The 23,019-nt window shown below is 41.6% G+C and overlaps 1 protein-coding gene across 5 annotated transcripts in view; it reads right to left on the bottom strand.

Moving 5' to 3' along the window:
* Col22a1 (collagen, type XXII, alpha 1) overlaps positions 1 to 23,019 on the bottom strand; it is a 355,185-nt gene that overhangs the window by 30,134 nt on the left and 302,032 nt on the right. For all 5 annotated transcript variants that reach the window (XM_006521382.4, XM_006521381.3, XM_006521378.4 and 2 more), the window contains 6 exons: positions 22,611 to 22,664; positions 20,242 to 20,295; positions 15,346 to 15,399; positions 11,400 to 11,453; positions 6,142 to 6,195; positions 1,763 to 1,816 (listed from right to left, as the gene is read on the bottom strand). In XM_006521382.4, the coding sequence (XP_006521445.1) occupies positions 1,763 to 1,816; positions 6,142 to 6,195; positions 11,400 to 11,453; positions 15,346 to 15,399; positions 20,242 to 20,295; positions 22,611 to 22,664 (324 nt within the window). The remainder of the gene's footprint in view (positions 1 to 1,762; positions 1,817 to 6,141; positions 6,196 to 11,399; positions 11,454 to 15,345; positions 15,400 to 20,241; positions 20,296 to 22,610; positions 22,665 to 23,019) is intronic.

Below are 23,019 nucleotides of genomic sequence, written 5' to 3' on the forward strand. Positions count from 1 at the left end.
TAGTGGAAGAAAAGATGTAGAAGTAACCAACTACTATCTGATTGGATTTAAAGTCCACTCCATGGGATTGATCCCATGCCTGACACTGCTCAGATGGCCAAGAACCTGAGAATAAATAGGTCATGGACATAGGGGAAAACCAAATGTTACTGTTCGGTTAAAGGAACTTTATGACATTCTCCTATATTCATAGAACAGTGTCTTGCTCAGCCACCATTAGAGAAGCTTCCTCCTACAGTAGACAGGAACAAATACAAAGACCCACAGAGAGTTAGAGACCTTGAAACATTCAATTCTAAATGGAATATCCCCATCAAATTCCTTCCTCTGGGCTCAGAGATCTTTGAAGATGGGGAGTTGGGAAGATTGTAAGACTCGGAGGGAATAGAAGACACTAAAGAAGCAAGGCCATATAGACACAAGAGCTGATGACACATATGTGACTGTGGCAGCAACCTCATGGCCCGCACTGCCTAAACAAGATGGCGGTCCCAACACTAAGAGGGGAAGTAGACAAAAGTTTCCATCTCTAATACAGACACTGACTCCAGCTGACGACCTCTTGCAAAGGAAGAATTAGTTTTCTCCAATGAAGCCTCTGAGTATACAAACCACATTTTAGGGTGGCCATGCCCAGCAGTAGATGGTTAGCATGAAATAAAATCAGTAATTTTTTGTAGGGATTTTTTTTCCTTTATAATGCTTTCTGACCATTTTTTAATCTTATAGGTCTTTTATTTATATATTTTCTGATTTTGTATTTTTATGGGATTTCTATGTGTATAGATGGGTGTTTCTGCATCTTTATATGTTTCTTATGCTTTTTCTTTGGTCTTTTTCCCCCATTTGTTTTTCCCCATTCTGGTTTGTTTGTTTAGAGTGTTATAGTTACTTATTTCTTTTCTCATGAGAGAGAAAGAGAGGGTGGATTTGGGTGGGTAAAGAGGTAGAGAGGAGCTGGGAGGAACTGAAGGAGGGGGAAACATGATCAGGATTTATTGTATAAAATATACTTTTAATATAAAAGGGAAATCATATGGAAAGGTTATAGTTCATTCAAGGAATTCTAAATATGAAAATAGAGTAAACGTTGGCTGTACTTTACTCGGCTGTAGAATCAGGAACAACTTAGGTGCATCCTTGCACAACTCTGGACTTTCTTCCTAGTATGGCCATCACTATCATGGACACTTAGAATGGACTTACACAACTGGAACAGCATTAGTGAGGGCACTAGAGGAAGGGGCTAGGGATGTAGTGCAGGCGAGAAAGGGCTTGCCTAGCATGCACAGGGTCCTGGAGCCCCATCACCATCACTGCGAACCCCAGCAGAGTAGTGTAGGCAAATAGAAGGCAAAAACAAGGACAGAAGTTGAAGGCCATCCTCAGTGACATAGTGAGTTCAATCCCAGCCTGGGTTACATGAAACCCTGTCTCCCAAAAGAGAAAAGAAAGAAACAAAATTAATCAATCAAAACAACAACAACAACAACAAACAAACAAACAAAACACCCTTGTTTTTCCTTCAGTTATTCCAAGTAGAGAACATGGAAGTTGGGATAAAGAGAGAAATAATGAAGCAAGCTGAAAACGTTAATTAGCATGAGATGGCTCATAGTCTGGGAGATAAAAGCTTGAGTGGCCTGCAGAGAAAACAGAATTGGTTACACAAGCACCAGAATGTTGGGATGTTGGGACACAGGTTTCTGTAACTCAGAAACCCTGCAAGCTCTCCTGGGGATGGCATGGGGCCTGCACTTACCGGTGGACCTCTGGCTCCCTCTGCTCCTGATAGGCCTGGCTCTCCTGTCTTGCCCTGAATTGAGGAAGAAAAGAAAAGAAAAGAAAATACTCAGTCTCCCATTTTCAGGATCTTGAGATGTTTTGTGCCTGCTTGGCATGCCACCCCATTCCCACATGCCTCTGGCCAAGCACGCTATCAGCCCTGACTCTAGCATTTCTAATGTATTTCCTCTAGTTCAGTCTCCACATTCAGGCCTGATGTATTCCTAGTTTTCCTGTGGTGATGATAGTTCAAGTCCTATCCTTCGATGAATCATTCACAGGGCCCCTTCACTGTCAGAGTGCCTGTGCCTGATGAGAAACTATAAAACCATCTTAGTTATTAATGACTTGACTCATAAAAGCACTTCAAGGTGGCTATGAACCATTACACTTTTCCAATGGGCACATTGAAGATCAAAGGCATTTTATTTTACCAGGCTTCTAAGGACAAAGCTAAAGAATACCTCAGCGTCCTGGCACCCAGGCAGGGGCTCTGCTTGGGCCCCCAGTGACACCATTCACAGAGGCCTGTGATCCGATTCATGCAGCCTTTTCCACACCCCAGGTACTCAGATACAAACAAATAAAAGGACGCACTCGCTACATAAAATTATTGCCCACAGTTTGCCATTTTGCCAGACAGAACCAAGACATCAAGTAAGGCAGATGAGGTCCAGACAAAAGGCTTAAAATTGGGGGAGAGGATGCAGAGAAAGAGGTGAAAGGGGACTGTTGGATGGTCAACTGGGCCAATTTGGGATCTTTTTTCACCTTAGCTTGAAAACATGGTCCTCTCTAAACTCCCTGCATCTTGTTTTTGTACAAAGTAAAATTTGAGGACTTTCATGGGATTCCCATTAGAAGAGAAGGACGGGGCATTCTTAGATTTAGAGATATTTCAGACAAAACCAGGGATCAAAGGCTGGCTGTGCAGTTGTTTTCTTGCTGCTTTCTGCCCTGGCTTATCCAGGTGTTGGGTTGCCATTTCCTCTCTGCATCTGTTCCTGCAGCTTTAACTTTCAGATGGTCCACCTTTGTAGGGCTCAGGCCTTGCCCCCTAATCAAGGTGATCATCAGTACTAGCCCAGTTACTAGCAAACAAACAGCCAGTATCAATTAAGGGTTATCCCTGCATTAGACACAACTAAGATGTTTGGAACCATGATGGATCCTCACTGGGAACTGATGAAAGATGCTCCTTAGGAAAACCACATGGGGCACAGGGAGGTTAGGTCATCTTTTCAAGGACACAGTATGAGGCTTATAATTGATATGATAACTGAAACTGTAATTCTTCTTAAACAACAAGGGATACACAACCATATCTTATTAAAAAATTAAACAATGGACAATTGAAAATGTCTATCTTTTTAATTTATATATTGAAATGTTCATCCATCCATTGGGCAGTCATCAACCTCTTGTCTGTCCATCTGTCTGTTTCTCCATGTATGGCCCTTTAGGACAATGGGTCAATGTGGAGAAGAGCCTTGTACCACTGGTTCCCATTCCCTATCCTCATACCCCAGTCTTGGGCATAAGGGCACCCCAGTTGCTTTGGAAGATACAGATATTCTCAGTGTGCTCCTTACATGTTCTCAGGAGAGAAACTGAATATCAGTTGCCTCTGGAGGCACTGCTCATCAGTCTGTCTTTTGTGACCTTCTCTCCCCATGACCCATTTGTCTCCTCATCTATAGGGGCTTCAATTGGTAGGATTCCTTCCTGGCATCAGAGTCTCTGTGTCAAGATCTCAGGGGATCCCAGACTCCACCTATCTTTGCCAACTTCCTCCTAACACATCTCAGTGAAATAAAATATCAGATGACGCTTCAGTGAAATTCCACAGCAAGCCATAAGAAAGGCTCGGGGAGGCATAGCTCAGGGTCCCAGAGTCCCACTACTATTGTGAAATCACTGTGTATGACCTGGTCCATACGATCCGGCTATCTCCTGTATGATCCTTGCTTGCCCAGAATAGGACTCGTCTTGTATCACAATGACAGTCCCTGGAGCAGGCAATCAATAAACCGATGGAGCAAAGACTAGTGACCCTGTGCTGTAGGAATCATGGTCATTCAGACCAAAAGTGGATCATGGCCCTCAGCTCTGAGCACTGAGCTCTGTGTCAGCCTCAGAGATTCCATTCCCAGAGATTTTACTCCCCACTGGAATACCTTGGTCTAGCTATCAGCCCTTGTGTATCCCAAGTTTCCTCATCTAAGGACAAGAACATCTGTAACCCCAGGTTTAATTGGAAAATGCAATGATGGTCTGGCTGGCCCCAGGTATACCCCAAAACATCTCTATCCCTGTGCACCCCTCCCAATCCCTCTACCCTCTGTCTGCCATCTGCCTCCTTGGGCAGCTCCACAGAGCATCCTACATTGTTCTCCTGGAAAGGCTTTTTTTTCTTCCCCTCAGCAGTAAACTTGGGCTGTTGCAACTGACAAACAGTATAAAGTGATGAAGAAGGTGCTTCGGGCAAGCCGTGTGAGATTTGGAATGAGTCATAATAGTTTATAGCCAAGCAAATTAAACGGACCATGAACCTCACTAGAAAAAAAAAAAAAAAACCAAACCTTTTATATAATCCCACTTAGTGGCTGTAAAGACTCCACAGTTCTGACCTCACCAGGCATAAAAGTAGAGCAGTCGCAAAGAGAACCTCACTAAAATAATTAAGAGTTAGATAAACCTGGTGTGCTGTACGCTCTTCACCTCATTTGATCCACGACTTCTAGAAAGTTGTATATTACCCTTCACCTAACTGAAGGAGGCTGAAGCTCAGAGAGGCTATTCGACTTGCTCAAGGTCACACAGCTGATGAGGAGAAACTCCAGCATCCAAAGGCACTTTGTTGCTTTTGTTATTGCTGGTACTGGTCATAAAATAATTTCATTTTTATATTAAATTTAGTTCTATCAATAATATATAAACATTGACTTAAAATATTAAAATATCTGGCTGGAGAGATAGCTTAGCTTTTAAGAGCTCTTGCTGTTCTTCTGAAAACTCAGAGTTTTGTTAACAGTACCTACATCAGGTAGCTCACAACTGTGCCTGTAACTTCAATTCCTGGGGATATGATGCCAATTTCTGCCTCACCTCGTGGCACTGCTCAGTCATAGTATATATAAACGAATGCAGGAACATACACATTAATTAATAATTAATCAAGTTGACTATTCAATTAATTTAAAAGAAGGAAAAGGGACCAGCGAGATGATTGGCAGGTAAAGGTGGATGCTGTCAAGACAAACAAACTAAGTTAGATCTCTGGGACCCACATGATATAAGAGAGCCAATTCTGCAAGCTGATCTCTGATCTTTGCCCATGCACTGCTCACCCAAACACAAATAAACAGGCAAATTCAATAAATAATAAGAAAAATAAGAAATAAGAATAATAAGAAAAATAAACCTTTCAAACAAACAGTAACTAAAAAGACTATGGAGTATAAAGTCGCCTGACCATTCCCTTTATGCAAAGCCATCCTTCCATGGGTGGGGCCTTTATTCTTCTTAGAAATGCCCAGTGTTGAAATAGATTCACTTCTGTTATGTAACTAGGGAGGTGAGGGCAGAACTCAGGTCTCTCCCTATCTCTGCAGCCCTTTATCTTCCTTACCAAGCATGTGATTTGCTTGGGTATTATTTTGTTTTGTGCTGCATTGTTTCTGTTTGCTGTAGTGGACCTGGGGACCTTCATGATAGGAAAGCACTCCACTGAGCCACACAATAGCTCTAGATTTGTGAAGACAAGGGTAATGCCAGAAACTGTGGAGTTGGCGACATCATCATCATCATCAATATCATGAAGCCCTGAATCCAGGCAAGAGACATCTCCAAGCCCTAGGAAAGGACTTTGAGGTCATAGATAAGTCATCCAGGTACGAGCCCACCAAGACAACTCAGGAGCTCTCTGTCTTCCCATTTCACTTGGGGTTCCTAAAGAATACCATTAAAGAAAACTAAAAGCAGCAATAAACACCTGCAGGCCAGATGTTAAACATAAATGTGGGAGACAGCTTCCATGACCAGGAGCCAGTGTCTCCCACTTGCCCCTAAATTCCCTCCATATCCACAGGACTGAAGCTACATGGGCAGCAAAGGTTGGGAGGCCTGAATGTGAAATTCCTAGGCTGTCACCAGGCCATGATGTGAGTTTGGCTGGTCAGCTTATCCACAGTTTTGCCAGCTGCAAAGCAGGGCTGTTTTTCATGCAGAACTATGAGAAGAAAGCGACGTGGTGCACAGGACAAGACTGTGTGTCCGGATCAGATGAGCCCTTCGAGAACTCAGAAGAGCTGAGAACGGTTGGTTTTGGCATGAAGCAAGTGTAGAGTCCCTTACCGGTTCTCCAGGGGGACCTGGCTTTCCATCTCTGCCCTGCTTGCCTTCTTCTCCCTGAAAGATAAACTCAAGTTGCTTATTAGGTCAGGGAAGATTAGCGAGAAAGAGGGACAGACACAAAGGCACCTCACATACATCTCTCTGTGTAGCAGCAGCCTCATGTTCAGTTAACAGCACCCAGGTATCTTCCCAACCCCTAGAGTCTGGAAAGGGGTTTCTGAGCCAGGAATTGGCATCCTGAAATGCAGGCCATTTTTGCAACTGTATCTTGATTTCTATTATTTATCTACAACAGCTGCCACTATGGTACTCCCTGTGGGCCTTCTTGATGAGTTAAGTTGACAGGGTGTGTGTAATAAGAAAGAAGAAATCATAGAGCAAAACACTCATAAGGCATTATGGGGTGCAGGGAAAGAGGGTTGGGGGTGGCTTGGTTCTAGAAAGTCCTGTGACTTACATTTCTCTTCACAAAAACTGTGATTTTCTCTCTAGTCCCTCCACCCTAGCTATCTCAGCTCTAGATGAGGATATTATAACCTTGATGTTTATTTTATAGAAAAGTACATAGGGTCTCAGAAGATGCCAAAGATGTCAGAGGAGAGTGCAATCCCGGGCCACCTGAATCCAAAAGAAAGTAGCAAAGCTGAGAGAAAAAAAAAAAGAACTCAGTCAAGTAGGATTTAAATTCTACTTGCACCTCTGAGGCATAGAACCTTGGCCTGTTGGTGCCTCTTAACCTAAAAAGAAAGAATAAATGTGCCCTGCAGAGTCAGAAGTAATCATTTGCAATGCTCAGCAAAACCCTGGCACACTTACAGACAGCTGCTATAGAAAGTGTGCACTTTCTGCCCTTAGCCTGTAGTGCCTGGGCATGGAGGATGCTGCTGTAAGCAATGATCAGAATGCTTTCACCTCTCTGGCCTGCTATCCCACTGCTTGCTCCATTGGTATCTGTTATGTTTTATGAATGCTGCTCCCAGCATTACTATGTGCACTTCAAATAAATGAAAACTCAAGGATCCATCTCCTCTGCGGTTTAAAAGCTTGGGGATCATGGAAGAAAGATCGGGAAGACTGTGCCAGCTACAGATTCAGGAAATCTACTGTAAAATTATACCTCCTGGAAATGACAAGGGAGCTTCACCAATGATACCGCAACAGTACAGCAGCCTAAACAAGAGCCAATGACACCAATAGACATACTAATGTGGAAGGAAGAGATCATAGGGAATCCCTACTAGACAAAGAACTAGAGGAAACTAGGAATGCTGGAAGAGAGAGAAGTAGTCTTCCTTAGGGATGGTGACCCTGACTATCAATACCAAATGGTCGGCTTTGAAATCATATACATACAAGCCAAGCAACAGGAAATACACTCAGCGCATTGTGTTTATGTATTTATGTGCTTATATATTTGTATGTGTATACGTGTGTGTGTGTATGTGTGTGTGTGTGTGTGTGTGTGTGTGTGTGTGTGTGTGTGTGTGTGAAGCAACAATTAGGGAAAAAGAGGATATGAATTTGAAAGTTAGTGGTGAGAGGGTATGAAGAGCTGTAGGAGAGAGAGAAGGGAGGGGGAAATGATGTACTTAAACTTGAATTAAAGATCTAAAGATTAAAAAGTTCAGCTCCACAGTTGTTTCTCCCTACACACAGAGGCCATGGGAAGGAGAGTCCAGAAAGCTGTACAGACAGTTTGATAGAGGCTATAAAAAAGAAGTACTCCAGCAAACTCAGACTAAAGAAGGCAATGTCTGGGGACTTTTTGTGTGACCTTTTGTCCCTGATGCAATGACGTTATAGTGTTTGGGTAGAAGGGGTTAGGTGTGGCCTCCTATGCAATCTAAGATATAAAATGGGGTTTCCCAAGACCAGAAAGCTGGTTTTTTGAAGCTGCTTGGATGGGCAGTTCCTAATTTTTTGAACCATGGCTTCTTCCCTTTGAGTAAATATGGATATGCTTGTATCTGTACTGCAGAATAACGATTTGGTGAAACATCACAGATGCAGCAAGCAAGGAGATAGCCCTCAGTAAATAGAGAGATTCATTGTCTCACTTTCTAGTATTAGTCCTCAGATGTTAGTGAGCTTTCTGGCTCTTGCACCCCTCGTAGCAGGTAAGATGCGTAGACGGGATTAAATTTTGCCCATCAGTAATGCATGTATACAGTCACATCTGTCTGCATCTGCTTCAGCTTGTCACACCTTCTTCCTTAGCCCTGTCAACTTTCTCTGTATACATAACTTGGCTTTGACTGATCCCATTACCTCTTTCAAGAAGCTCCAAGAGTCTCATTAGTCCAGCTTGAATTGTCCATCCCTGAGTCCCTACAGTCCAGCATATAACTTAGTACATCTTGGACTACACCAATGATTCTCCCTCTCTGATTTGTCTTCTCGGGCTATTGTAGAACTGAGACTTTGTGGTTCAGGAGCTTGCTATCATTCATCTGACACTCACTAGCCTTGTCGCCCCATTTAGCCCAGATTGAGAAAGCATTAACTTGACACCATGAAGGAAGTTGGATGAAGAGGGATAGAGAAGCAAGAGATGTTCATGGCTATGCCCTCAGTTCCATGATAGGGCTTTCAAAACCTGGTATTAAGTTTGGGTTTCATTTTAATTTTATTTCGACTAATGTGTGTGTGTGTGTGTGTGTGTGTGTGTGTTGCCACATCTAAATGAATGCTCACATAAGTCAGAAGAAGGCATTGAATCCCCTAGAATGACAGCTGGTTGTGAACTTCTCAATGTGTTGGCAATTGAATTCATGTACTCTAGAACAGCCAGTATTCTTAAGAGTTAAGTCGTGTCCCAGCCACTGGTCTTAACTCTAGTTCAAGTTCATATCTAACCTTGCTGGTAGGTCATGGGCATGTCTCAGAAGTACATGATGTCTGATGGTGTGGCTTAGTAATTGAGTGGGATACATTCATGTGTGGAAGGTTCTTTGTGCACAGAAAACTATGAGGAACTCCATGCACATTGAAGCCAGTGATACTCACTGTCCAGGTAGAAGGTAAAGGAAGTGTCTGATAGGAACGAGGTGTCTTCCTTGATAGAGGAAGAAAAAGTAGCTGAAGTGATTTGTTGCTGGGAGGGGAGTTAAGAGAAATAGATAAGAATAAGCTGGAGAGGAAGGAAGGCTGGGTAATGTGGGCTAGGAGAGAACCCATAACTTTATTATGTCCTTTATACAAAGGCCATAGGGACGAGGGCCCACAGCTCTGCACAGAAAGAAGCCAGTGCAAGCCCAGTGTTGGTATAATAGTGGCAACTGGCACTAGAAATGCAGTAATAAGTTTATGATTACCCTGAAAGGGAAGAGGGAGAGGCCTGGGTAAGTAGATATAGCATGGGGAGTAAAATCTTTGACCTCAGTGTTAAAGATCAGACAAGAGAGAAGTAAGGAAGAGCATTGGACAGCACGATTATTTCTATGGCTTTCAGCCTCTAGTTTTGTCCTATATTTATTATAATGGGTGGACGCAAATCCAAACTGGAGTTTTTCTTTGGTTGCCTCTACAAATTACTATTCATGCATGAGCTACATGACACACACACCTCCAATAGCTCCATACGGCTATTTCAGATCTGTGAATATCAACAGGTTACACATGGTTTTCATGGCAACTGCCTAGGAGAGGCCTCTTCCATCTGTGGCCATGCCTGGTAGACAGTTGATCAGGAAGGGACCTCAGAGAGCTATTCCCCCACTTGCACAGTTCTCTTATTACTCATTGCTCTGTGGGGCCTCAAGGCTGAACATAAGCAGATGCCCTCATCATAGAAACTGAAACATATAATAAAATTCCCAAATATTTGTCTTTATTACATTCCCCAATCTAGTATATAGGAATTTCCTAACTATAGATATTGAATGCCAATACAAGGAGTAAGACCAGAGCCAGAGTGGAGATTCAGAAACAAAAGAAAGAGACTGGGAACTGACCATGGCTGAGAAGGAAGCAGGAATGAATACCTGGGCTGAGATTGGCATTAAGCCCAAAGGCTTCAACCATGGCCTGTAAATGCCTAGCAGGTTCAATATACAAGGTCTGATCAGAGTCAGTAAATATAATAGCATATACATATATGTGTGTGCACATATATGATTACATACATACACATTCATGATTATATACATACACATATATACATAGTAAATCCAAGGAGGAGGAAACCAGAAGGCAAATTGTATTAGGGTATTGGTACGTGACTCAGTGGTAACTTGCCTAGTTTATTTGTAACCCTAGGATTCATTTCCAGTACCCAAGACTTGAAAAGCACCACCCAGTGAAGAGGGTAACCAGCTGTTCTGGGAAGACAAAGTGTACACACAAAATCCCTGTGGCTCAGAGGGAATCATTTGTTGCAAGAGAGATGACAACGTGTTCTAGAATCCAAAAGAAAACCAGTGTGGCTGGAATGAAGGAACACATTTTAAGAAACAAGAGTGGAATATTTGGGATAGTCAAACAAAAGAGCTCATTCTCATGGGAGAAAGACTTCCTAGACAGACAATTAGTATAAACAGAGATCCCAGCCCTACTGGGGTGTATTTTAATTGCAGATCTGAGAACAAACATTTGTGTGAGGTCATTTTGCAGGGTGTATCAAAAACCTTGGCTATAATTACACTATAACAATTAAACTCTACTCTAGAGTGTCATCCTAAAGGAATCAGAGAACTACTCTTCATGTGAAACTGCCCACTGCATGTTTTATGAGGCAACAGAGAAATATCTCAGGTAATGTGGTATCTATTATATATTATATGCAAATTTTATAAATATGTAACAGCAGTGATGTAAATAAATGAAAAACATTTATATATCTGTGTATGTAGGGATTCATATAGGAATGTATATATTTGTGTAACTATATGAGAGACAAAATAACTATTTAAATCAATAAGAAACCACCAATTTTTAGCATAAAAGGGGATTAAGATGTGTTCCACTCAAGTTTAGATGTTCAGAATAATCAGGTTAAAATGTATTTTTCTTCTAAATTTCTAAAGTGCCATAAGTTTGACTAGTGGCCAGACCTTGCTCTTACAATCCAAGAGCATTTCTGTTGGGGGAAAGGGGAGAAAATTTTAAGACAGCATCTCCCTTACCACAGGCTAGCCTTAAATACTAATTCACCTTCCTGGCGTTAGGATCATAGATGTGCGCTACCACACATGGCTGAAATACATTTTTGCTTACTTATTTTTCTGATGAGAAACCAGATTCTTTAAAGTGGTACTTACTGGGACTCCTGGGATGCCAGATGGACCTTGGGGACCAGGAGGGCCTTCTTTGCCCTAAAAGAGCCAAGACATTAAAAAAAAAATCGCAAACTCTTTGGTCAACTGGAAAGGAACATGGTTAACATTTAGTTCCAGCTTGTTCTGGAAATAAATCTCACAGGAACTTGTCTTGTGAGATGGGAGGAGCTTGGTTAAAAGCTGGTGTAGGCAGACATAGTCTATATTATAGAGACTCAAGGAATCCAACTTCAGACGGCTGTAGAAGAGTTGGAGCATTGGAGTTCAAAAGCCATGACTCCAGATCCATCCCAACATCTGTCTCTTCCCATAGCATAGCCTAGGACTGCAGGGTGCCGCACTTACAGAAACCAGCTCAAGGGAAAGGCTGACCCAGAGGCCTGTGTGATCCACGGTTTCATTGTGTTCATTGTATATTTTCCCTAGAGATTCCCAAACCTTTATCCAGAAATAGCCACCAGTCATTATCCCCTCCATGAAAAAAAAAAAGTGTGCTATTTTCAAAGTCTGTTTTGTCAAATTGCATCAATTAGCACTTTATTTCCCATCTTGCTCATGATGGGCATAGAGCTGCCGCTGCTTTGATCACACTGCTCAGTCTCCTATCACCCCATGTTCCTGCCATGAGTATGAGGGACTCTTGATGACTTTCTAACTCCCTCCCAGTGCCTTTGCAGGACAAGATTCTGCTGCCAGGCTTCACATGCTAATCACATTAAAATGATATTTTAAAGGGTTACTATTTTGTCCTCAGAATGTAAGTGGAAACAAACAAAAGTGTTTATTCCACGTTTATACAGATTTTTACAAAAACGGTCCCATCAGGGGACCGAAACACATGTCTCTTATTCAGCTATATTTGTACTGCATATAAACCAAATGGCTGGTTTTTAGCCAATTCTAAACTATGAATAAGATAGGAGCAGTGCATGCTTCCAGGGATTATTTTATAGACTCCTGAGTCGGTGCAGAAGGGAGCTTTAGTTTCATCATTGTTTAAAAAGTCAGCAAACTAACCAGTACCCCAGAGCTCTTGACTCTAGCTGCATATGTATCAAAAGATGGCCTAGTCAGCCATCACTGGAAAGAGAGGCCCATTGGTCAGGCAAACTTTATATGCCCCAGTACAGGGGAACGCCAGGGCCAAAAAATGGGAATGGGAGGGTAGGAGGAGGGGGGGGGAGGGGGGAGACTTTTGGGATAGCATTGGAAATGTAATTGAGGAAAATACGTAATTAAAAAAAAAAAGAAAAAAAAAGTCAGCAAGGTATTCACACTTCTCATACGCATCGAAAAATCCTCTTGTAGCTCTCAAAACCATAGAATGTGATGTGCCTTTGAGCTGATTTCAGTGTGTGGTGCACCGCAGCATTTACAGAATTATGTAGCAAGCCATTTCGGACTATCTAAACATACTGCCCCTCAGACCAATGCAAAAAAATGAACAAACCAGTGAAATTCGGCATCCATCTTCTGCCCATGGCAGCATCTACCATGATATGTGCGAATAGTGTGAATATACACATCAGTATGGAACTTTTGTTCAGCTAACATGGGGAAATTTAGATGCTGATAATGGAGCATTCTAGATACCTTCCTGGATGCTCATTGTTCCAAAAACCTTAAAATGGAAAAATAGTAATTCCAGAACAGGGTCAACAATTTCTCGTCCTCTGCTTGCTCTTGTAAATCAAGTTTTATTAGCAGAAATTCATATTCTATTAGTATATGTATTGTCTATGGCACATGTTGCCTTACAGGAGCTCAGCTAAGTGTGAGCTGTTTCCTGTTTGTTTCTTCATAGATTGATGTTTACTAAACTTTGCGCTGCATCATTCACTCAATTCTCAGGTGAGGGAGGCAAGCTCAGGAGAAAACTATTGACTCCCTGGCCATCACAAACACTTGTCTAATATTTTCAAAGCAGTTCATTTGTCAGAGAAAACACAGTAGACAGAAACTAGCCTCCAGCTCCATATTCCAACACAGAGCCAGCCCCACCAATCTACCAGAATACCCTGGCCAATTCTGCATTGCAAAACCTCCCTGATCAATCCTTAGCACCCACAGAGCTGAATTCTCAAAAGGTGACACATGACTTGCCCCCTTAAGTTTGCTTGTACAAATCACTTACTGAGGAAATGAACACACTTAAATATTTATTAAGCAACTAATTGAAATCAGGCAGAATGCAGAAAATAATGACTTTTCAAAATTAAGTCCTGGCTCTGAAACTACAAGTTCCTTGCTGTAGAAATAGATAGCTAGAAGACATCTATAAAAGATCAACAAAGATCCACCAATCTAAAATTCTCCACTCATACTGCTTCAGAAGAGTTGTTGCATCCTTAAAACATTTAGTAGCAAAGAGAGGCTATTTAGACGTCATGTTTTGTAAGAGTAATTATAAGAGGTGATATTTGGGGGCTCAACATCATACTGCTGCCCTTCAAATAATGTCAAAACAATGGCATGTACTTAACATGTTTTAATTTAAAACAGTGAGAAAAATTAGGATTGTATGAACTGTGTGCATCCATATTACCCAGCCAACATTGTTTCATGCAAGAGAACTTTGACCCTATCCCAGCTTAATATTTAAGATAATCTATCAGGACTATGGGCAGCTCCAGCTGCTCCCATAACTTACCAAGGGGGGGTCCCATGATAGAATCAAAGTCTTATTTAATCGAGTTTAATTTGTAGCAATGTAATGATTTTACAACTGGGCTCAGTATCTTATTCTCCGCAGGCAAACAGTCCATTAGTTTTATTGGGAAAATCTTTTATAGTCTTAGAATCAATAAGAAGCTGCCTGCGGTGTTTTCTATCCTGGGATTTATGCATGGGTTGTTTCAAACGGATTGACCGCAGGATGATCCTACAAAGGGCCTTGGGGCCGTCAGTTATTCAATCTCAGTGCTCCATGGTGAGTTGGTGTGAAACAGGAGAAAGAACAGCAAACTAATAGTCTTCAAATTGACTTAAGTCTCGAGCAGAACATTAATTTCCTGTTTGCCTTTGTCTACTGGGCACCACTTTTCCATGCTGGCCTAGAAGGATGTGGTGTTGTTAACTGTACCCTAAGGGCCCTTCTGTACATGAGCTTGCCAGAATTACAAGAGTAAGGATGTACCCTCATTCTCTGTGACTCCGCTGCTGAACTTCCTGTAACCAGCCGTCGGCTCTGACTCTTCCATTAAAATGTCGACTGCTTCTCCACTCTCACTTTCCTTATTTATAGAAGAGCTGAAATGATTCAAGACTTCTCTCACTTATAAGGCTGAAATGGCTGGAGAGAAGCCAGAAGGGATGAAGGGTATTGACACATTGGATGTATCTTTAAATGTCATACATGAATTCAGCCAGCATTATGCCTTCCCACCTGTAGTTTGGCTTTTGCTTTATGGCACCTAAGCCAGATGTGGTTCTAGAAGCTTCCAGCAAAGAAAAGAATCCTGAGTTTTAAGATAAAAATTTGGACTGTCAACCACAACAGCTACAATTTGGGGACTTTGACCAATGACCTTCCTTTCTGATGTTTTACCTTCTTCTGGAACAGTTGTGGTAACAGAGCTGTCTCCTGCCTGATACACACTTGAACATATCAGAGCATAGGCTGGGCTTCTCCCACTCATCCTTGGCTGCTAAGAAAAGAAACTACTCTGATAAAGAGAGATAGAAGGTATATTTAGAGCTTGTTTGCACTGGGGAATCACAGGTCACTAGACGACTCTATCAGAATCTCCATTTCCATGGTAAAGTAATAAGACATGTAGCAAAAGGCTTGCCCTGTATTTTCCTTTCAAAAAAGCATGCCCTCAACAGAACCTGAGGAATGTGGGGACTCACAGCTGGAGAGGAAGGGACCAAAGTTGATAAACATTAAGGTCAGCTTAAAGATGATTCTGTCTTTCGCAGCACTTACCTGAGGCCCTTGAGGTCCTGGTGGCCCCGCCACACCTGCATTCCCATCTGCTCCCTACAAGGAAACACAAGGCAGAAGAACAGTTTCAAGTGCAATCGGATTGAAGCTAGAGAGGCAGCTATAAAACACTGACCAGCAGTCACCCCTAAGACAACAGAAAAGCTTCATACTTGTAAGAGACTTCCCAGCTAATGCTATAAGAGAACATGCCGGGACACAGACCAATAAGTGAACACCTGGGTGTATATTCTTGGAGAATAGGGAGAGGATCACTAGTGTCAACCTATGGATGAAGAGAGAGATAGGCAAAAAGATGGAAGAGAAGGTCCAAAGAAATAAGGAAGCAGTGTAAGGCAAGCTCCAGGCATTCATCTATAACACTGCCTATAACACTGCTCTGGGGGTTTCCTTCTGCCTACATCTTTGTCCCCCTGCCCACAGGATCAATTTAGGCATTAGATTCTCAGGTAGATATTTGCTACCTACAAGACTGAGAAGTTTAATCAGTGGTCCCTCAAAAACTACAGTAACAGCCCCCCCTTCTGCCATAGCATATGCTAATGTCAGATATCCTAGGATTTATTGACTTTAAATTTTTTTATTGTCTACATTCCTCTTTTCCCAATCGTTCCTATATCACAAACTCCATGACTTCTTCTCTTCTTCGTAAGAAGCTCCTGGAATGTACAAGAGATTCAGCCAAATTTTTGAATAATCAGATTAGAGTAGAGGCTGAGCCAGCTAGAGGATGAAGGGAGCAGTATGCTTTTTTTTTTTTTTAATTATTCTTTCATATGTAACATCCTGTCTGCAGTTTCCCATCCCTCCCCTTCACCCCCTCCCATAAGTCTCTCCCCCATCTACCTCCTTCTTCCCCCCAGATCCACCTCCCTGTCTGCCTCCCCTCAGAAAATAACAGGCTTTCAAAGTACATCAACCAAACACAGCATATAACAAGCTCCAGTAAGACCAGGAATATACCATCACATCAAGGCTGGATAAAGGAATCCAGTAGGAGGAACAGGGTCCCATCGGAGGCAAAAGTTCCCCACTCCCACTGTTAGGAATTCCAAAAGGCAACTGTGCTATACAACCATAGCATACATGTGCTACAACCATAGCATATATGTGCTACAACCATAGCATATATGTGCTATAACCATAGCATATGTGTGCTATAACCATAGCATATATGTGCTATAACCATATGTAGAAGACCTAAGTCCGATCCTTACAGGCTTCCTGTTCTTTGCAAGCCCCCATGAGTCCTGGTCACTTGATTCTGTGGGGCATGTTTTGTGGTATCCCTGACCTCTCTAGTTCCTCTAATTCTTCCTCTTCTTCCTCTGCAGGACTCCCTGAGCTCCACCCAATGTTTGGCTATGGGTCTCTGCATGGGGAGCAGTTCTCTATGTGAATTTATATATTAGTCTCTTGCTGCATGTGATCTACAAAATAGTTCTTTTCTCTATGAAAGTAGGAAAATTGCCTACACCCTAAGAAGATGAGGAATGTTTGGGAAGACTCAGAAAAAAAGTGCTTAGTACAGGACAGAGGGATTGTCTCAGCCAGAACCTCAGAATCAGAATTCTGTGTGTGTATCCTGCCTCTCTACTCTGAAATCCAGTGCAGGTTACTTGCCCTTCTACATCCCAGCTCCTTTGTGAAATGAAGACAAAAAGGAGCAACAACGACATGTGGGTTGTTCAATGGGTTGAACAAAAGGCAATACACATAAAGAACTAGCCATCACCCAAAACACCCCAAGGACAATGCACAGATGATAAACATATCTAGTATGATATGTTTATCATCTAATATCATATGTCTATCATTCATCCAAGGACCAGCCACAGTAGTTATTGACTAATCATGGAAGCATGAACAATCAAGTTCTCACAGAACTTTATTGATAACTATTTGGTGGCCTTTGATTGATTTAAATGTATCGGTTGAGTAATTTTCTTTTTGTAGGTGCTAACCATGCTATAGGTACAGAGAAGTAACCATCACCTTGCATCTCAGAGAAACTTGATGTAAATATAGCTGGTTTCCTAGGGATTGCAAGTTCTTAGGATGGGATGCTGTTTGATTTGCCTACATCTCTTAGACTAGATAAGCAGCAAGGTAATATTCATGAACTATAGAGACATTTAAATATAGTAATATTTAAACAAATAGCCTGAGGTTCTTGGTGAAATTACACATGCAACCCAAAACTACCAAAATAATATGTAGCTTCTATCTCAAATCTGAATCTTTCTACACAAATTTGGCAAAAGCTTCTTCCCCAACACCCTAGACTTTGTGGAGTTGGAATCAAAAGCACAGGAGGAAAGTGGTAAAGGTTTTCTCTGTTGGAGAGACACTGATTGAGAGGAGAAAATAAGCAATGAAAGAGCTGTGTGGGCTTGGAGTCTAGATCATAGAATACTTGAACAGTACCTGGCAAATAATAAGCACATATGCCTAATTGTTCATCCTGGTTACTTCTCTCTTCTTGCATTGCTTCTGTGGGATGAGCCACTGAATCCAAGGGCTGACTCATCACCTAAGCTCTAGCATAGCAACACCAAGCGCAGCATTAAACAGAAGCTCAGAAAGCATCTATTTAAGCTGTTTCCTTCTCAACTGGAAACAGTCACAGTGGTTGCTGAGTACAATTGCCTCTATGTCTCAGACTAACCACTCAACATAACACTCCAAAGCCAGGACCTGTGCCTTATGGTTGCTATGGGCTTAAGGAGACCTAAATTATTGCAATTTCTGGCAAGAAGGTACTAGAGCCATGTCCTAGCTTTGCAACCACCAGGATGAAGTGGGGAAGAAGGTCTGATCCTCAGCTGAAGGAGTGCATTTGGAAGTTAAGACTATCATGGCAAGACATTATTCACCAATGAACTGACTTTTAATAAAGCCATCTGTCTCTCATATGTTCCTCTTCGATGAGTATGGGTGCCCGCCCCAAGTATACACTGGAGTCCCACCTTTGTCAGGATTTACTTTGCCTAGTTTTTAGATATAACAACAAAATAGCTGTGCTGGTTGTTTTACTTATTTGTTCAGTTTGACACAAGCTGAAGTTTTCTTAAAACTCTACCACACTGGACTATATGCATGCCTGTACTAATAATTTTTACTAATAATCATTTTTGAAAGGGCCCAGCTCACTTAGCACAGTGTTGTCCCAAGAGAAGTGGTCCTAGGTGCTATAATAAAGCTGCATGAGCAGGCTATAGACAGTTAGTCAGAAATAAGAATCCTTCCATGGTCTTTCCTTCAGTTCTTGCTTCCATGTCCCTGCCTTGAGTTTCTGCTCTGACTTCCCTCAGTGATGGAATGTGAACCAAACAAGCCTTTATTCTCCTTGCTGCTTCTCGTCATGGTGTTTTATCACAGCAATAGAAAGCTTACTGTATATGTAGGACAATATGCAAATATAATGCAACATAATTTAATAAGTAAAATTGTAAATCTTTAAGGAATTTTTAAAATTCTAGGCAGTAGTTCAATGGCAACAAATTAATACACCCCTTATCATTTCCTCCACAAAAGCACATAGCTGAACAAGATAGCTAAGAATTGAAGCTTAAGGATTACAAAAGCTGTTGAAATCAGAAGTAGGGATATTGTTGATGTCAAAGATTTAAAGTGAACTTTTCATTCTTTGAAATGACTAATGAACTTAATGTAGAGGTCCACTGTGAAGAGCCAACCACTGTTTCAAGTTCTTACATAGCTTCATTAAACAAATACAGTTTTTTTAACATTTGGTTTATTTCAATCACTTAATACAACTAGAAGTCAATGAGTTGCTACTTTAAAAGGCAAAGCACGGCTAAGGAGATGGTCCCATGTTTAGAAGTACTTTCTGCTTTTGCAAATCTTTAAAAAGCATAGAAGAACAAAGAAAGCTTAATTTCCTAACTTTAACTTCATAATCCAAACTGACTCTCTTTTTCACCATTTATCTTAAAATCCTGTTTTCTGTTTGGTACAGTTCCCCCCCACCCACCCCCCGTGGGCTTTGAGTCATTTGGAGTGACCTTGTTTGTATGGTCTGAGAGAGAGAGAGTTTCACAGAGAATCCATGGAAATCTCTGAGGTCCTGGGCTCAGCAGGGACAGTAATTGCCACTGCTTGTTGTCATGGCTACCTTCAATGAATCTAGGAACTGCAGTGGTACTTGGCTCCAAGCAGAGAAACAACATGACTAATCTGTGTGTACAGAATGGTGTTGAGCCTCTGTGTCTAGGCCTTGGCCACAGCTCTACTACAAGAAAGAGAAAAAAAAAGGGGTTTTTTTTTTTTGGTTTTTTTTTTTGGTTTTTTGAGACAGGGTTTCTCTGTGTAGCCCTGGCTATCCTGGAACTCACTCTGTAGACCAGGGTGACCTCGAACTCAGAAATTCACCTGCCTCTGACTCCCAAGTGCTGGGATTAAAGGAGTGCACCACCACACCTAGCTCAAAAAGTATTTTCTTAAGTGGAACAATAAATTGGATATTATAGTTATCAAAAATGCCTGAGAATAATAATTAGTAGTTAAAAAGAATAATACTGAGCAATAACTTGTAATTATGAGTTATTGATTACAGAACATTGGGGAGAATCTGGGCTCATATGGGCATCTTCAAGTTCAATATAAAGGAGTTCTTAATGGGACATCCTAACCTTGAAACACTAGCTTCAATTTGTGCCAGGGACCCTCAGGCACAAGAACAGCCACCCAAGTCCCTCGAGATTCGTCCTATTCATGTCCTTCTCATCGCTGAGTGCTTTAAGGGTAAATCCATCCCTTCAAATAAGATAGGTCCAGTGTGATGCAAGTTCCATTGAGCAAGGACACATTCCTTGAAAGCCAAAACCAGGAAATGAAGGACATTAGTCTACTTACTGGTGGCCCAGGATTCCCCGGTGGGCCCATGAAGCCTGGAACTCCAGGGTGACCCTAGGAAGACACAGGAGATAATTCTTTAAAAGTGACTCATTAAAAAAAAAAAGTTTTCTGCTTGAAAAAAATAACCAATCCAGAGTCTGCCGCCTAAGTCCAGTGACAAATATGGCTGAAAACTCTGGCCACAAAAGGTCATTTTTTTTTTCATGTAACTTTAGTGACTATAAATAAAGTGCCTTATGATTTTTATAAAAATGAATATGTCTTGAAAGAGTATTTGCTTCAAAATCATTGATGTGAGAGAAGGGCACATGGTAGTGGCTTAAGATGCAGATAAAAATGAGAGGTACGGTATATTAAAGCTCTTACATCTAAATGAAACAGGAAAATATTTTTATTATACTTTCATTCTTGCAGATATACATATAGTGTCCCATTAAAGAAGAACTAAAAGAAAATTAAATGGGCATGTATATTTACACAGTTATCACTTCTGCAAGGCTTGGTTCCGGGATATCTCCCCAAGAACATCAGAATTCAAGGGCACTTCAAGGCCCTTGTACAGAATGATCTATGTCTCATTCACACCTGTTCACATACTTTAAACTATCTCTGGAATACCTGCAATAGTTACTGCAATGAAATACTAAAGAAAGAGTTGTTATCACATAAGGAAAACTCCTAAAACAACATTTTCAGTCATGGTTTATTCTATGGCTATCAAGGCCAAAGATATAAAGAACTAATTCATTCCATATTCTTTGTCTTTGTCTCCCTCCCTCCCTGCCCACCCACCCCATGTGTGTGTGTGTGTATGTGTGTGTGTGTGTGTGCTCATGTACTCATGTACATATATGAGCATGCATGCACAGACCAAAGATCAATCCCCAGTAATAGTCATTAGGTGCCATCCCCCTTCATTTTTTGATATGAGATTCTCATTGTCCTGGGATTTATCAAGTAGACCACACAGATTAGCCAGAAAAACCCAAGGATCCCATCTGTGCTGCTCTAGTGCTGGGATTACAAGTGCAGGTCACCACTGGTGAACTTGTTAATTTTTTTTTCCTTTACATGGAAGTGTCCAAGGATGCAGATAACAACAAAAAAGGTGATATCTTAAAGCTCTTATATCTAAACGGAACATGAAAATAATCTTTTTATACTCCCAACCTTGCAGAAGTGCCTATAGCATATCCCACTAAAGAAGAAAGTAAAGAAAGTAAGAATCAAACTCATACCTCATCTGTGCCTCCTTAAGAGAATAAGCTAAGAATAATTTAATTTTGACATCAATATTATGATAATATGACAGAAATATTCTATTTCCCCATGTGGAGTTTCCTGTGGGTTACAGAATGAGCTATCCACTCTTTGTAATATAAAATTTAGCATCTAATATTTAGTCTAATACAACAAAGTTAAAATACAGAACAATGCCAAAGAAAGTCTTTCTCTCTCCTACCCTTCAAAACCTACCACTGGAAAGAACAAACAATACTCCATGCAAGGCATAAAGTGTTTGCTGCTCACATGCAACCCATGGCATGGTAACCCAGATGCCTTTTGTTTCTCCAAATGCAGGGGAGCAAACCTTAAGCACAGCTCTCATGCAGCTGCATGCATAAGGATCACTGGCTCTGCAGCCCACCCTGCACTCACTTGTATCAATAAGCCCTGAGGTCAGGATCTACCCTTGCTCATTTTGTATCTCATTCTGGAGCAGTGCTGTGTAGGAAATTTGTTACTGTGAGCACTGGGGCTAGATGCAGGCCAATTTGAAAGCAGAAGGAGAGGGTTAGTAAAGGGCAAGAAAGAGAAGGAAGGGGTAATGACAGAAGGGGAGACAATCTACAACAGCGACTGGGCAAGCACTAAGGCTGTGTGGAATCAGCCAGCGCTACTAGCTGGAGGACAGTAGGAAAGCAGTACCCCGGATTCACAAAAAGAACAGAGTTGGCACTGGTGCCATCCTCCTATGTGTTAGGAGAGGGGTCCAGCTAGCCTGAGGAGGCACTGATTGGTTCAAGGAGTGCTATAAAACATTTCAAATACTACCATGAAAGTATAAAGAAGGGCTCAAGAAGTGGTGGGAGGGATAAAGGGATGTTACCTAGAGAATGAGAAAATCTTCCATAAGGGAGAAGCAATCAGGAAGAGAGGGGAAGAAAATGGAAAGATGCAGGCTCTTCAGACAACTGGGAGATGGAACAGGATGAGAGTAAGCAGAGAGGTCAAGATGGAAAGCAGGACTCACACATTCCTCTGCAGGCACAGAAGGAGCAAGGGTGGCGTCAGAAGCAGTGAGTGGACACTGAGTGGGGCTCTTCTTACAGTGTGACCTTCTTCATGACAGAAATTAGTCTTACCTGTTCACCTTTCTGTCCCACCTCACCCTCTGCACCACGTTCTCCTTGGCTTCCCTGGGAAGGAAGACAAAGGCAAGTCAAGCCACAGAAAATTTCATTAGAACTAACACTGTAAATATAAAAGTATGCTTTAAGTGCTTTTACCAGTTCTTCAAATTCTTTATTAAACCATTGCTGCCAACCATGGTGACAGTAGACAGAAGCAAGCCCTGCTAGAATTTTACAATCAGCTGGTAAAATGTTTTTTAGTTGAGTTTCAGGTCCCTTAGGGGAGCATAAGCAAACAAACAGGGCTGAGAGGAATGCAGTTCTAAGCCTGGTATGTCACGTCCCTCCTGAGTCTGAACCCAGTGATGCACAGAAGATAGCGCAGAAGGATGGATAATGGTCCTATATGAGATTTGTAGCC

This window comes from Mus musculus, chromosome 15 (assembly GCF_000001635.26).
Source record: "Mus musculus strain C57BL/6J chromosome 15, GRCm38.p6 C57BL/6J".
Taxonomy (NCBI): Eukaryota; Metazoa; Chordata; class Mammalia; order Rodentia; family Muridae; genus Mus; species Mus musculus.